At 43.6% G+C, this 17500-nt stretch overlaps 1 protein-coding gene across 1 annotated transcript in view; it reads left to right on the plus strand.

The window, feature by feature from the left end:
• fhod3a (formin homology 2 domain containing 3a) overlaps positions 1-17500 on the plus strand; it is a 230149-nt gene that overhangs the window by 176462 nt on the left and 36187 nt on the right. Inside the window, exons 17-19 of the mRNA XM_063185093.1 lie at positions 2650-3030; positions 4678-5516; positions 7488-7625. Of these exons, the coding sequence (XP_063041163.1) occupies positions 2650-3030; positions 4678-5516; positions 7488-7625 (1358 nt within the window). The remainder of the gene's footprint in view (positions 1-2649; positions 3031-4677; positions 5517-7487; positions 7626-17500) is intronic.

Raw genomic sequence — 17500 nt, forward strand, 5'->3', positions numbered from 1 at the left:
AAGTTTTGGTTGGTGGGTTAATCCCCACCACCCCAGCTCATGGCACTCACACACACGGCACGGCACACAAACTAGTACTGTGCAGTTACCGTGACAACACGTGGAGCACTCGGATGCAAAAAGGTTGATTTGGGTCCATTTTACATGTAAGTTGTAACTTGTTTCATTACATTAGCTAGAATACTGTACTATTTGATAATATTAAGAATGTTTGTGAGAAATGTATCCACTATATTATCCACCGTTGCAAGGGGCGGCGCCATCATCATTTTGGTAGGAGTTGCTAATGCTACATCAGTGTTTCTCAAACTTTTTCAGACTGAGGACCACTTTGTCCCCCAAAAAAATGTCCAGGGACCACCTGACAACTGAATTGACAGTTGATGGGTGCTATTTCAGCACTAATTTTGATGCAGATCACTTACTTTTCATTCACATTTACAAGCCTGTCTTATTGTGGTGAAAATATGACTTCAGACATATTTGGCTTTGTAATAATGTGTTACATATATAGTCTTCTGCTAGCTTGTATCGGAAAAGTAGAAATCCCTTTGCGGACCACTTGAGCTCTGTCGTGGACCACCAGTGGTCCTCGGACCACACTTTGAGAACCACTGTGCTACATCATTCAGAAGGGGTTACGGTAGTGTTTCTTAACGGGGGCGGTACAGCCCCCCAGGGGGCGTTAGGGAGCTCTAGAGGGGGCGTTGAGAAGGATACAGCTGAGAGGGGGCGGTGCTTAGTTGCCATTGGGGAGCATTAGTCCATTTGATTTTTGAATACTAAGAGGGGGCGTTGGCAGGCTTATGATGAGGTCAAGAGGACGTTGGGAGACTCATGATGAGGTCCAGGGGGCGTTTGTTCAAAAATAATAATAGTAATAATAATTGTATTTGTATCGTACTGTATCATACAAGGGATGCAACTCCAAGTGCTTAACAAATGAGAAAAAATACATAATTGTTAGAGATGGATTTAAAAGGAGAGGAAGAGAGGAGAGGCAGAGATAGCAGAAAGGCAGAGGAAGAAGAGATAGAAAGAGATTGAAGAGTCATAAAGTCAACGTAGGTCAGGACCAGGATTCTTAGATGTTTAAGGTCCATACTGCCCTACAAAGGCAAAGTGCAGTAACTACGGCAACATTGAAACTGAGAAAAAGGCCGTCAAAGTACTGGCATTAGGTTGGATATTGCAGTTACTGCAAATTTGACATAGCAATCTCTCTAAAACGGGACACATCTGGACCATAAGGCGTTGTCACAAGCTGATGGATGTGTTATGAGGACCATTTTCAGTCTATACTCAATTCTGACAAGTTACGTAGTTACTGCACGTTGCCTTTGTAGGGCAGTATAGTGACTGGTCTAGCATAAGTTGAGGGTTATGGGAACAGGAACTGTTTATATTAACAGGAACTGGCACACAGGAAATGCTGTGGAGGCAAGAAAAGCAGCAGGGTTAGTAGAAAGGATAACAAGCTGGATAAGATAATAAAGAGCAAACCTGAAGACGCACTGGGCGAAACGCGTTGTTTGCTCCAAAAAATAAAGAGAAAAAAAAAAAACAGTATCCAGTGTGCGGTGTTTAATGAGCTTTTCATATTTATCACTTTTTCCTGCCTTACACCTGCACCTGGACAGCTGAAGGACTTTCATGCACCTTGATAATAAGCTGGATCGGACCGTTTTTTAAAGTAGAACTACATCTATCTGATTGTAGTATAGGCCACTTGATACTCTTTTATTTATTTATTTATTTAAAAATATATATTTGGCTTTTTTGGGGCTTAATTTGTGACAGGACAGTTGAGAATGTGACAGGAAGTAGAGGGCCGTACACACACGTCGCTGCTAGTTACTCGCTCAGCGACTTAAGGGCCGTACACACACGTCGCTGCTAGTTACTCGCTCAGCCAATGACCTCAATAGAATGTCAATGTGTTCCAGCGCAACTAGCAGGAGAGTAGGCGAGTACTGTACAAGCGATGCGATGTGGGCGGATCCCGAATTGAAAATATTTTATCTTCGAGCGAGGCGAGTAAGCGAGTCACCAATTGGAAGGCAGAGTTCGGTACTTCTCGCCTGTTCATTGGCAGTTAAAGCCGCGGGAACTTTCAGTGAACGTTCCATGAGAGGCGAGTAGGCGAGCAAGCGAGAAGCTAGCAACAATGTGTGTGTACGGCCCTTGAGTGGGGAGAGAGAGACAGGGAAAGGTCGGCAAAGGACCTGGGCGGGAATCAAACCTGAGTCCCCGGAGTAGCAGTGCAGTGCCCTACCGCTTGAACCACGGCCACGATCCATTTTTTTTTGTTAAAGGGACACTGTGCAGGAAATGGTCAAAAAAGGTACTGCAACTATGCTGCTCATTGAAACTGGGCTGCCTATTGCCAAATTTGATCTTTACATGAAAGTTAACTAAGTAATAAACACATATTTTCTGGTATGGTCCCAGTAGTCATTTTTTGCAGCTAAAAATTGGTGGTGGTAAGTATTCATGAAAAAGGTAACATTAGTGAATGGGCAGCATGAATTCTGGAAATAAACAACTAAAAATCTCACACAGTGTCCCTTTAAAGAGTATTGATACTCATTGTACGACTCATTTTAAAAAGTAATTTTTGATTGCTTTTCTTCTCTCTTTTAAAACCAGGAGCTGAACTAGAAGCTGACGAGAAGGAGGACGAAGCAGCAGAGCAGGACGAGGAAGTAGAGGAGGCGGAGCAGGAAGAGGAAGTGGTCGCGAGCGAACACACGTCCGAACAGGAAGAGGCAGAGGAGACAGAGGAAGCAGCTCCAGTGCAGGAAGGGGAGGAGGAGGAGGAGCCTGCCGCTGAGGAAGAGGAAGGGGAGGAGCTTAGACAGGAAGTGGCCAATGGAGAGGCGGCGGAGGAGGACAGCGGCATCCTGAGCGACAAAGAGCGACAGAATGAGGAAGTGAACGAGAAGGACAATTGCTCCGCCTCCAGCATCTCGTCGGCCAGTAGCACGCTAGAGAGGGAGGAGCGCCTCGCCGGTAACAACAATGAGACTGGTGAGACCAATGATATTAACAACAATGAGCCCGTTTATACGGCCGCAATAATCAGGTTATTGGAATAAACAGGTTATTGGAATAAACAGGTTATTGGAGTAAACGGTTTATTGCTGTTTATATGTAGTTTCGTCGATTGACTGTGTTCCACTTAAGTGTGTGACACGAAGCTAGAGTTTAAGGCCTGTGATTGGCTACTTATCCTTCTAGAATGTCAATAACCTGATAGTAACCCGATTATGCTGGATACATGACACGAGAAATCAGTTTATTAGCCAAAAACCTACCTGTGCGAATCGGATTTCTCATAAACCAATAACGGCAATAAACCGGTTATGAAAACTGTTTATTCAGTTTACATGAGCGCTCGAATAAACCGGTAACTCCAAAAACCTGATCATGAACGGTGAGAGTGATGATATTAACAACAATGAGATATATTCAGACTCCCGTCCTCTGCCTCTACTTAACTGAAATAATAGTAAGACTAGTGAGAATGTAGCCAATAACAATAAGAATAGTGAGAATGTAGCCAATAACAATAAGAATAGTGAGAATGTAGCCAATAACAGTGAGACCGGAAAGACGAAGCAGCTCTAACATTAACAACAGATAGTGTGTTCAGAATGGTGTCATTAACAATTGTGAGACTTTGTGAATGATGGCATTGACCAATAGCAATGGAGCTGGTGAGAATGCTGCCAACAGCCAATTGGCCAGTAGCCAACAGCAATTGCAGTGATGAGAACGCTGACATTAGCAGTGGGTCGGTCCAATGAAAAACTGAGGCAACCCTGACACAGCAGTTGTGACCAGGGCCGCTGACAGCTTCTGCTGGGCCCAGGACAAAGTCATCTGAAAGGGCCCCCCACACAGTGCATACAATGTAGCCCCCCATAGCAGAGACATTTCTGTGACAAAACTACATACGGCGTCATAATTTTGAGCCATGGTGAAGGATAGCATGTAAAGGGGTATTGACAAGATTTGACACTCTTTTTAATACCATTAGCAACTTAATTAAATACTTTGTCTTATCACAATACTGAACAAAATATACTGTATAGTTTAGGCCAATATATTGTATAGTTTAGGTCAATTTGGGGCCGCTTGTTAAGTGGAGGATCCTTGACTGCAGGCACCCCCTGGGGGTTCGCCAGAGATTTCAGGGGGTGCATGGAATTTTGTTTGTGTTGAGGTTACCAAAATTCTGCTTGCGAACATTATAATTAGGCCAACTCAAGACCAAATTAAAACATGTTTTGGTCCCCACGTAAAGTGATTAAGGTATTGATTAATTACAATGATTCTTGCTTGAGACATTAATCACTTCGATCAGTTTTTAGTGCGTATACACGTGTAGACGTTTGGGTTGGGGGTGCGCGGCTTGTCTTGGGCACAGGTTAGGGGGTGCTTCAAGAAAAAAGGTTAAGAACCACTGGTTTAGGCCAAATCCAACGCATCAAGTTTATTCTGACTATAGTTTCTTTTCCACATATTGTACACATTCTATCAATCAATCAATCAACCAATTAAGCCACAGACCAACCAACCAATCAATCAATCAATCAATCAATCAATCAATCAATCAATCAATCAATCAATCAATCAATCAATCAATCTCTTGCTCTCATTGTGCCTCCACAGGCCAGTGGACGACACAGAGTGTCAAGGACGCGGACGTGAACGAGCAGTGCAGCAACATCCTGAACAGCAAGCTCTTCATGCTCGACATGTTGTACGCCCAGACCAAGAAGCCGGCCGCGGAGGAGGAAGAGGAGGAGGAGGAGGAAGGGGAGGGCGAGAAGAAAGAGAAGGGACAAGTGGAGAAGGAGGAGAACGAGAACTCCTCGGAGACCACGACGACGGAGGTGGCAGACAAACCCGAGGGCGAGGAGCAGGAGGAGGGGGAGGGAGGTGACGAAAGCGCGGAGCAGAAATCGGACGCCGACAAGCGCTCGACGAACGTGCGCGCCTTCGCTGAGAAGTTCGGCGACCTGGTCAAGGGGCTCACCTCGCCGACGGCATCCATGGAATCGACGGACACGCCGACGGAAAAGGCGCCCCAGCCCCCACCGCCGCCGCCGCCGCCCCCTCCACCGAAAAAGGAGTCGGACACCATCTGGGACCAGCTGCTGGCTAGCCCGCGCGAGCTGCGCATCGGGGACATCGACTTCACCGATCTCGGGGACGAGGACGACCAGGACCTTCTGGATTCCGGGTCCCTCATGAGCTCGAGCGATCTGCATCCGCCCCCTCCCCCTCCCCCTTGCCCTTTTAGCATCCCCCCTCCCCCGCCACCCTTCGGTTGCCCTCCGCCCCCACCCATGTTCGGCGGCGGAGGGGGTGGGGTTCGAATGCCACCTCCCCCGCCTTGTTTCTCCACCCCACCAGCACCTCCCTCTCAGACCCAGGTTCCGGAACCTGGTAGCGAGCAGCCACTGTTCCAGAAGAAAAAGAAGACCATTCGCTTGTTCTGGAGCGAGGTATGGACCTTGATTTATTTGTTATTAATATCATTGGGGTATTTTTTTTGGGGGGTGTGGTGTTTTTTGAGGCTTTTTATGCCTGTATTGTGTAAGGACAGTAGTAGAAAGACAGAGAGAGACAGGGAGGGTTCGGCGATCTGGTCTATAATTTTTGGGGGACCTCAGATTTGTATATTTTGTTTCCTTCTTATTTTTTCTTTTTATTATTGTCCTTTTTTGTTGTTAAACCCAAATGTTTGCCTATTGTATAGATTTATTAAAAAAGTACTAAGAAAAGGTGTAGAAAAAAAGAAAAAGAAAGAAAAATCACAAATTAAGTCCCCCATAACGGTAGGGACACATACACGCGCATTTGCAAACTTTGCCAGTCATTCCTATGAGAGAGGCGAAGGCAGGTGAAGGCAAGCGAAAGCAAGCGAACAGGAGCGAAGCGAAGCAAAATTATTAAAGAAAGTTTAATGTTATGCAAATGAGGAGCGAATTCGCCTGCCGCGGCCCAATCAAATCAACAACATAACTGTTCCATTCCAATTGATTTGCCGCGACGACCTGGTGACGGTTGGATTTCGCCTCTCTTTGCTTTGCGCGCTTCGCCTCCTATGTGTCCCTACCGTAAGGGGGAGGGGGGTGTTGGTTGGGTTTTACTTTTTTTTTTTTTAACTCTGGCCGGAATCGAACTCAGGTGTAGCAGTCGAGTGCCCAATGCCGATGGAGCCATGATTATTGTTGTTGCTGTTGTTGTTGTTGTTTACCCTTTTTACTGTTGATGTCTGTTCATGTTGATCATGCGTAGTGAAGTAACACATTGGCGTGCAAAGCAATGCAATGCCATACAATTTCAGTTCTTTCTGCATTGGTTGTTGTTATACACTGTATCCACAATGTATATAGTTATTGCATAGAATAACTAAACTATTTAAGATTGAAGTTGACTCATTAAGTGTAATCCACAGAAGCAAAGAGTAGAACTCGCACACCAGCAGCCGATGCAATAATTGATTTATTGCTTTACATATGTACAAGTGATCAAGGTGCTACCCAAAAGTGCAAAACGTTTTCGGTCACCAGACCTTCCTCAGTGCAAACAGACAAAATCACAAAGGACTTCCTTATATAGAGTTCACCTAATAGGTGGTAGCCATGTCAATCAACAGTCGGTTAGGTTGACGTATACTGACAGTGTTGAAGGATACCAAAAGGCATAGGCCTATGTCAAAGGAGACAATGCTTAGTTTAAGGAATAGTCCAAAAATAAAAAATATAATGCGAGTGACATAATAATAATAAAAACTCATTAAGTGCTGACACACAGCAACAATCCCTGCAGTGTGCACTGCACACTATGCGCTGATCTCTGCATAGTGACTGTTGACAATAAAAATACCCTTTTGCTTTGGCTTTTAGGCGCTTTCCTCTTGTGAATTGGCAATAATAATAAAGCACTAGCAAAAGAGTTGGTAGAGTGCTAATGGTATCCCTCAAAACGGACTGGTGCTCTTGGAAGTGGTTGAAAAAAGTCTGGTGTGTACACACCCTTATGAAAGCCCCAGGGCCGATACACGTTGGTGATTTTGAATGCATTTTCCCATAATAAAGGGTTTTTTTTACCACATTAATCAACTTAAGTGCCTAGACCAATAATGATGACTGTTTGCCAGAGGTGTCAAAAGTAAAAGTAAAAGTACTTTTGTGGTGTAATTACAACACTGGCACATGACATTACATAGCTATTACATAATTTACTCCATTGTACCTAATGAGAGAGATAGACTGTGTTATTACTGAAAAACACTAACACTAACAACGAGCCACCACAAACTTGATCCGACCAGTGCAGAGTTAGCTAATCGTAAAACAAGTACACAGGTCTACTGCTTACTCAGATAAGTTACTTGTGTTGGAAGGAAACTGATTTTCTTTTTTTAACTTTTACTTTTACTTTTGACACCTCTGCTCTTTGGTGTCCAGGTGCGGCCTGACTGGCAGTACGGGGGCTACAGGCGGCTGCAGGGCTCGCTCTGGGCCAAGCTGGAGCCGGTGAAGGTGGACACGGCCAAGCTGGAACACCTCTTCGAGAGCAAGTCCAAGGAGATACCCGTCACCAAGGTACGTATGTACTAGAGATGCACAGGATCCGGTTCCGGATCCAGCAGGATAATAGGGTTTTTCACAGGATCCGGGTCCGGCAGGATCTTAAGCAGTGGATCCGGTATCCGGCATGTTACCTACAAATCAGGGTCTGGTGCATCTCTAGCCTAGGCTTTTCAGTCAGTCTTTCACAACCCCAATCACTGCATGGAGTGAAAGCCCTTTGGAAGCGGCCATTGCAGGCAGTGTGGCAATAAGCCAATGAGTCTAAAAAATAGTTTGAGCCAACGTAATAAAAAGGGCCCACGTGTGCGAGTAGACTATATGTTTTAACCCTTTTGTAGGATCCGGTATCCGGTTCCGGATCTGGCAGGATCTAAAGCAGTGGATCCGGTATCCGGCAGGATCCTAAAAATCAGGATCCAGTGCATCTCTAGTATGTATGGACATTACAATGGATTGCATACATTACGCTGTGTCTTATCACGCTGCAACTTACTCTAGAGCAGTGGTTCCCAAACTTTTTCCCTGCTGATCACAGAAATATATTAGGCTATAAAAGGAAAGAAAAAAATATTTGTCACTGCTTGACTTAGTTATCGCTATTTCAGTCAAAACGAACAATCCGTTCATATTCAAGAACTACATTTTTGAAAATCTTAATTTTGCACAACCCCCAGAGGGTTCTTTATCTTCTTGATGAGCGGTTGTTTTGATGGATAGGCCGTGAAGGGGAGATGGACAGTGTTGCCAGATGTGTCTGACCAAATCCCGCCCAAAAGCTTCTCAAAAACCGCCAAAATGCGCTAAATTCCGCCCAAATTCAACTAATTACATTGACTTCTATGGGCCCAAAACGGCTTAAAAAACCGCCAAATGGCCAATTTTTCCCGTTTTTGCCCGCCGACGCTCATCCCAAGTAGCCCAATTGGGCGGGCACCCGCCCAATCTGGCAACACTGGAGATGAGCTGGGATGCCCAGACTCTAACATCATCATTGGAAGAGAACAACAGTCTCATCTCCACCTCCACCTCCCAGCACTATCTAGAGCAGATTATTATTACTGAGACAAAATTAAGAATTCAATTGAATTGAAAAGTTCCCATGTATAGTTTGTTCAGGTGAAGTGTAAGTACATATTCCAGAAGAAGATGTTTGTGTGTGTACATGTAGATTACATTGCATTACATTACATTACATTACATTACATTACATTACATTTAGCAGAGACTTTTATCCAAAGCAGCATACAAACAGACATTACTCATAGCAAGCAAGCCCTGCAAATGCAAAGGGTACAGGAAATACAGAGAAAAATACCATAAGTGCATACGCAACAAAGGGTTATGTTTTTTAAGTGTATTCATTTCATTTTTCATAATGTAAAGTCCATTAAAGATGGGGGTTAGTGCAATGGAAATGTGAGTATGTGAGTATCAGATGTTAGTTCAGTTCTACATTTGTTTGCATGGAAATTAGGGGAAATATTTTATTCAAGGTGACTTCCATCTTAACTATTCAAACTGTTCAAAGTAAAAATTTTGAGAAATGACAAAAGTTTTGAAGAAGACTCTTTATCTTCTTGATGAGCGGTTGTTTTGATGGATAGGCCGTGAAGGGGAGATGGACAGTGTTGCCAGATGTGTCTGACCAAATCCCGCCCAAAAGCTTCTCAAAAACCGCCAAAATGCGCTGAATTCCGCCCAAATTCAACTAATTACATTGACTTCTATGGGCCCAAAACGGCTTAAAAAAACGCCAAATGGCCAATTTTTCCCGTTTTTGCCCGCCGACGCTCATCCCAAGTAGCCCAATTGGGCGGGCACCCGCCCAATCTGGCAACACTGGAGATGAGCTGGGATGCCCAGACTCTAACATCATCATTGGAAGAGAACCACAGTCTCATCTCCACCTCCCAGCACAATCTAGAGCTTTTGGCAAAAATAGATATTTAAATATTTCTACACTGATCAGAGTGAGAAAGAAGCTTGATCTACAGTATGTTTTTCTTTTTCTTTTTGCAAAACATGTGTCTTTTGGGATTTAAGTCCAGTCACATATTTTTTTCTCTGAAGAGGGTGAGAAAGAAAAGCGACATGGATTTGTAGTTCTAAAACGGGTCTTAGTACTTTTGAAATGTCTTGGGCTATAGGTCTCAGACTGACTACTCTGTCAGTGTTTGGGACCTAGTGCTAACAGAATGGGGGTAAGTATTTGTTGACTATATACGTAGTACCCTATGTATGGATAAAAGGACTTGCACCTTTATATATTTGATGATGCATTGAACAAAGGATTTTTGGGAGGGTCCGAGAATAACTGTACATATTGTATATACGTTTTCTACAAGTAGAAGTCTTTACTTTTTTTAGTTGTGTGTAGACGACTCTGTATTTAGATAAACAAAACAAATAACCTTTAAACCTGTTTCAATGCAGCATAGGTCTGTTTACCTTTTCTCTGTTGCCTGTGTGAGCATCTGGGTTGTCCTGGGAGCAATTGTCTGTTGGCCTGCAGCCAATTAACTCTTGTGGAGCAGATCCTGTCTGTACCTCAACACAATTACTGTAAGGTCAAAGGTCATTAGTGACATGACAGGGGCCAGGGGTCAGGGGTCAACTACATACATGATGTCAGCCAAGGTCAACGCACACACACACACACACACACACACACACACACACACACACACACACACACACACACACAGACACACAAGTCAAGTCAAGTCAAGTTTATTTATAAAGCACATTTCATATGGCTTACATAGACTCAATGTGCTGTAAGATTAAAAGGAGGAAAAGTAGAAAATTTAAAAACAGCACTAAAACTGAGTGAAAATATAAACATATATAATAATAGGTAGAAATAAAACAAAATAAAACCCATTGCAATGATAAGACCTTTTAAACACCAAACACTAGACTAGACACAAAGTAAAATCAAAGTAAAAAATAAAACACATAAAAACCCTTAGGAAATAAAACAATGTCAATAAAAATCAACTCAACCAAAAGCTTGTGTAAATAAAAACGTTTTAAGACCCTTTTTAAAAGCGGGAGTAGAAGTCACTGACCTTAGTTCTAGGGGGAGGGAATTCCAAAGGGTAGGGGCACAATAACTAAAAGCACCATGTGCAGTGTTGGTGTTAATTTTAGGGACGCATAAAAGACCTTTATTTGATGTTCTCAACGAACGGGTAGGATGGTATGGAGGGATGATGTCAGAGATGTAGGTAGGGGCCAAGCCATTTACTGCTTTAAAAGTGATCAGAAGTATTTTAAAATGTATTCTTTGTTGTACAGGCAGCCAGTGAAGAGATTTCAGAATTGGGGTGATGTGTCCAAATTTGGATGTTCTTGTCAGTATTCTGGCAGCTGTATTCTGAATGAGTTGGAGTTTGTTGAGTGCCTGTTTAGTGAGCCCGGCATATAGGGAGTTGCAGTAATCAAGGCGGCTGGAGATAAAAGCATGAACTAACTTTTCAGAGTCCTGAGGAGACGAGAGGCCACGTACTTTAGTAATATTTCGCAGATGGTAAAATGCCGTCTTAGTGATAACAGATATATGTTTGTTAAAATTAAGATCTGTATCAAGGGTCACACCCAAATTTCTGACATCATCACAAGGTATTACCTGAAGGGGGGCTAAAAACGTACAAAGATGTTCTCTACGAGCCTTGGGGCCTACAACTAAAATCTCTGTCTTGCTGTCGTTTAACAATAAGAAATTCTGACCCATCCAGTTTTTGATGTCTGAGACACAATTTATTAGGTCATTTACTGGACTGGGGTCGTCAGGGGAAAAAGAAATGTACAACTGGGTATCATCTGCATAGGAGTGATATGAAAGACCATGGTGCCGGATGATATGCCCAAGTGGTAGCATATATAAATTAAAAAGCAGAGGGCCCAGGATTGATCCCTGAGGTATCCCATGAGAGGTATCCATAGAGTCAGAGAAGAAATTGTTAATAGTGACAGAGAAGGATCTCCCATTTAAATAAGAAGTGATCCAGGCAAGGGCACTACCGCAAATGCCGATTTGATCTTGTAGTCGTTGGATTAAAATCGTATGATCCACAGTGTCAAACGCAGCACTTAAGTCTAGAAGAACCAGAACAGATACTTTATGGTTATCAGTGGCCATTTTAAGATCATTGACAACTCTGATCAAAGCAGTCTCTGTACTATGATTCACACGGAATCCAGATTGGTAGGCATCGAAAAGGGAGTTGTGGGACAGATAAGAGTAAAGCTGCTTGTAGGCAACCTTCTCAAGGATTTTACCTAAAAATGGTAAGTTTGAAATGGGCCTATAACTCTCAAAAGCTAAGGGATCAAGGGTATGTTTCTTTAACAGAGGAGTAACCAATGCATGTTTAAGACAGGAAGGGAAAGTACCAGAGAGGAGTGATGAATTAACAATATTTAAAATGTCAGTAGCTAAACAGCTGAAGACCTCTTTGAGCAATTTAGTAGGTATAGGGTCAAGGGAGCAGGTAGCAGAGCCTAGCTGTCGAACTATCTCTCCTAACTCATCTTGATGAATAGGAGTAAAACTGGGGAGACAGGCTTGGCTGGGCAGAAATTGACATGGAGAAATGTAGCTGACATCAGTATTAGACGGTATGATATTGCTCCTTATAGTTAAAATTTTATCACTAAAAAAAGTTGCAAACTCATTGCATTTCTCTACAGAGTGGAGCTCTGTAGGAATTGTAAGTGGAGGGTTGATAAGTTTATCAATGGTATTGAACAGTATTTTAGCGTTATTTGAATTTTCAGCAATGATCTGAGAGAAGTACTGCCTTCGAGCTTTCTTGATTTCATTGTTATACATAAGAATATGATTCTTATAGTTTACAAAGTCAGCCTGCAGTTTAGATTTACGCCATTTTCGTTCGTAAATGCGACAGATTCTTTTAGATGTGTTAATTGTCTGTGAGGTTCTCCAGGGTGACCTACGTTTTCCTGAGATAGTCTTAACATGCAATGGTGCAATACTGTTTATAGTTTGCATCACAGCAGAGTTAAAAGACTTGACTAAGGTGTCGCAACAGGGGGATACAATAGAGTCACAAACAGAGCCCATGGGGGAGACAGATGGCACAGATATCTGGCTCAGGTCACATGACCGAGCAGCATTAAAGGTCAAAATAAAATTTTCTGGGGTATCTTCCCTGATCCTGCGTCTGAGAACCTTTTTCACACCAGATACATGTCTAGTCGTTGGCCAGGAGACACTAAAATATACACAGAGGTGGTCAGAAAAACCAACATCTAAGGTGCCATTTATAGAGACGTCTAAGCCTTTTGAAATGACCAGATCTAAGGTGTGGCCATGGCTGTGAGTAGGGACAGACATATGTTGTGTGAACTCGAAGGATGACAAAAGCTCTGTGAACTGAATTGCCAGGGAGTTAGCCATGTTATCAACATGAGTATTAAAATCACCAGAAATAAGAATACAGTCATAGTTGGTCACAGTATTAGATAAAAAATCCTCGAAATCAGAAATAAAACCCGCATTATATTGTGGTGGACGATAGACTGTGACAATGAGTAAATTATTTGATTGCCTCAGGGCTAAATATTCAAAAGCAGCATATGGACCAAAAGAAACAGTCTTGCAGGGAAGCATGTGAGAAAAAAGGGCTGCTACACCCCCCCCTCTCTGATGTTCACGAGAGCAGTGGGCAAAGGAAAAGTCAGGTGGTGATGCCTCAAGAAGTTCATAGTTGCCTGAGGTATCAAGCCATGTTTCAGTAAGGAACATACAGCTTAATTTATGGGAGGTGATAATGTCATGTACCAGAAATGTTTTATTACGAAGTGATCTGACATTAAGAAGGGCCATCTGTAGGTGATGAGAGGGGCTACTTATTGCCTGTGTAGTTTGATCCCCAAGTGATACAGCAGGAGACACACACACACACACACACGCACGCACAGACACACACACACACACACACACACACACACGCACGCACACACACACACACACACACACACACACACACGCACACACGCACGCACACAGACACAGACACGCTCGCACACACACACACGCACGCACGCACACAGACACAGACACACACACACACGCACGCACACACACACACACACACACACACACACACACACACGCACGCACACAGACACGCACACACACACACGCACGCATGCACACAGACACGCACACACACACACACACACACACACACGCTCACACAAACACACACACACACACACACACACACACACACACACACACACACACACACACACACACACACACACACACACAGACACGCACCCACAGAGGCCATCCTGGAGCATTGGCATGAGAGGGCACCTGATTGCAAACAGGCTAAGAACAGATGTAGATCAGCTGGAGCCTTCAAAGTCAAGTAGGATGGATTGGAGACACACAAGCACCAAGTGCATGCTCCAAAACACACGCTCTCTCTCTCACACACACACACGCACACACACACACACACACACACACACACACACACACACACACACACACACACACACACACACACACACACACACACACACACACACACACACACACACACGCACACACACAGACACACAAGCTCACAAGCTCTCACACACACGCACATGCACGATGAGCTGGAGCCTTCAAAGTCAAGTAGGATGGATTGCAGTGGGAAAATGACAGAGACAGGGAAGAGAAGATGGGAGGATGAATGCAGACCGAGCGAAGAGAGAGAAGGAGAATAGGAGAGAAAGAATAAGGAGAATAGAAAGGAAGATGGGGATAAAAAAGTCCCTACACACAGTGTAGAGAGATTGAGATATAGATAGAGAAAGAGAGAAAGAGAGAGAGATAGAGAGAGAGTGTGTGAGAGAGATAGAGAGATAGAGAAAGAGAGAAAGAGAGAGAGATAGAGACAGAGAGTGTGTGTGTGAGAGAGAGAGATAGAGAGAGAGAGAGGGGCACAATGAGCCTCATACACATTCTGCAATAAAGCCTTATGTACATGAAAAGGCAGAAGTTATAAGATGAAAGTGAAAAAGGGATGAGAAAAAAAATACAGAGCTAAATAAAATACTGAAATACTGAAGAGAGGGAGATGGACAAAAGAAGTAAGTGAGAGAGAATGTGAAAAAGAGAGGTAAAGATTGCATATTTTATAGCTTATTTTCGTTTCTAGATTTTATTACATTAAGTATACTGTTAATATATCTTTACTTTGGTGGCCCTCTGTGTGTTGCTTCCAAACAACATCTCACTGTATCTATATAGTGACAATAAAGCACTCTACTACAGTACTCTACTCTCTACTCTACTCTAACGGTAGGGACACATACACGCGACTTTGCAAACTTTGCCATGCATTCCTATGAGAGAGGCGAAGGCAAGCGATGGCAAGCGAAAGCAAGCAAACAGGAGCGAAGCGAAGCGAAATTATTAAAGAAAGTTTAATGTTATGCAAATGAGGAGCAAATTCGCCTGCCGAGGCCCAATCAAATCAACAACATAACTGTTCCATTCCATTTGATTCGCCGCGACGACCTGATGACGGTTGGATTTCGCCTCTCTTCGCTTCGCTCGCTTCGCCTCCTATGTGTCCCTACCGTAAAGAGGCTGCAGGCTTTGGGGTAAATTCCTGTAATACCTCTAAAGTCCTCTAATAGGTGCAGCTTGACTCCTGACTCACTCCTGACTCCTGTAGCGGCGGCAGCTCTAGTCTACTCTGGCGGGGCCCCGTCTTCAGTGTTGCCAGATGTGTCTGATCAAATCGCGCCCAAAAGGTGCTCAAAAAACGCCAAAATGCGCTAAGTTCCATCCAATTTCAGCAAATTGCATTGATTTCTATGGACATAAAACTGCAGAAAAAAAAAAACACCAATGGCCGATTTTTCTCGTTTTTACCCGCAGACGCCCATCCCAAGTAGCCGCCCAATAGGGTGGGTAACCACCCAATATGGCAACACTGGCTGTAGTCTGGCGGGGCCCCGTCCTGACTCCTCTGGAGCTCTCTAAAGTCAAAACGCTTTTCCTGTCACTTTGAACTCTCTGAGCTCTCCAAACATACTAGCCCACACCTGAACACACACACACACACGCACACTCACGCAAGCCAAGGACCACTTTTGGCATTTGTGTTTTTCCGTGTGGATGTGCATGCTGATCCACTGTGCATGCGAAAATGTGTCCTAGACCAAAACAATTCGTAAATACATAAGAACAATACATATGATGCATAACATACATGGAAATATATACTGTAATTATATAGTGTACTAACTTGGAGTGTGGTGGATTAGTGCAGTGTTTCTCAACCTTTTTTTAGGCGAGGCACCCTTTCAATTCATGAAAAATTTCAAGGCACCCCAAGCCAACAAGCTGTAACATGGCATCGCATCCGTAACCACACAAGCTTAGCATATTAACACATTTGGAGACGTCATACAACCAAGTTACAGCTTACTGGGGAGACCTAAATTTACTTTCTTGTGCGTAAATGGCAGATGAAAGATTCCACTGACTAAGCATTAATTTATTAATTTAGACAAATAGGTATTATATTACAAAAATGTATTTATCAGCCATGTTTCCACGGCACCACTGAGGGGGGGCCCGGCACCCCTGTTGAGAAACACTGGATTAGTGGACTATGGCGCTGTTCCATTACACAGGGGACTAGATGTCATTTTCCCATCTGTCCCCATCTATCTCTCCCATTATTTTCCTGTCATCTCTCGTGTACTATCTAAATAAAGGCCCAATAAATGAATTAAATAAAGTACAAGTAATTGCATAAACGGATTCCTGTTGTTGAACGAATTCTTGGGGCGTGGGTGTTAGCTGGAATGTGCGCTGCTAAGGTGTGAAGTGTTCTGTTGTTCTGTGCGGCTCTTTGAACTGCCTGCTAGTCAGCGTAGCCAGGCGCCCTGTGTCACACGGAACTGTCAGCTGTAACCACGGGAACCCATAATGGCTTCCAGATGCTGACATCTGTTGCTAGCGGTGACAGGTATATCCCAGCAGCACCTGCTCAGAGCGAGCGCCGGGGCCTCTTTTGAAGTGGTAGCCTAGTGCTGGCAGGCCAGTCCAATACAGGCCAGTTCCACACAGTTAAAAAAATACACTTCAAGAGTTGAAATTGACTCTGAAGAAGGTGTAGCAACACCGAAACGTTAGTCAGGTGTGTGTACAAAACAAAGTCTTGAAAACTAAGCTGCAGTGTGCTCCAGCCTCTCCTTTCCAGAGTTGAAATTGACTCTTTTTCAGATAACATTTGGTCCCACTCAAAAAGTGTTACTGTTACTCTTAAGTCAGTGTGACATTTTTAAAGTTAGTCCTACTCAATATTGTTGGGTCAAAATTACACCGGCCACTTTCAGAATAGTGTTGTAAATACACTATCTGGATTTATAAGTTTACTCTGAAATGTTGACACCCCCATTTTTACTGTTCAGTCCAGAGGACTGTGTCCACATCTGCGTGTGGGTGCCAGTACACTCTGGTTCAACCCATGTTGGGAAAGTTCATTTTCTACCAGGACTAGTTCATAATTCAGTTCACAGCTCTCAGAAAGAACTAGTTCATTCATAGTTCACAAAATGAACTAGGCCTAGTTCAGTCTCTCTCAACTTGACCTTTGATCTTGAATATGTTGTGGTCGTTTTAACCTTTGACCCTTTGAATTTGGCCCTTGGGATCAAGAAATGATCTAGTATGTCTGAATCTCTAGTCTCCCACATACCAGGGCCGGATTATCCCAGGGGCACAAACATGTTTGACCAGTGAGGGGGCAACACAAGACACAAACTTAACAACTATTGTTTATTAAGGGGGAAACAGTGAGGTATAGTGCGCAGGGGCACCACATTGGCTTAATACGGTC

Source organism: Engraulis encrasicolus, chromosome 20 (genome assembly GCF_034702125.1).
Source record: "Engraulis encrasicolus isolate BLACKSEA-1 chromosome 20, IST_EnEncr_1.0, whole genome shotgun sequence".
NCBI classification, from domain to species: Eukaryota; Metazoa; Chordata; class Actinopteri; order Clupeiformes; family Engraulidae; genus Engraulis; species Engraulis encrasicolus.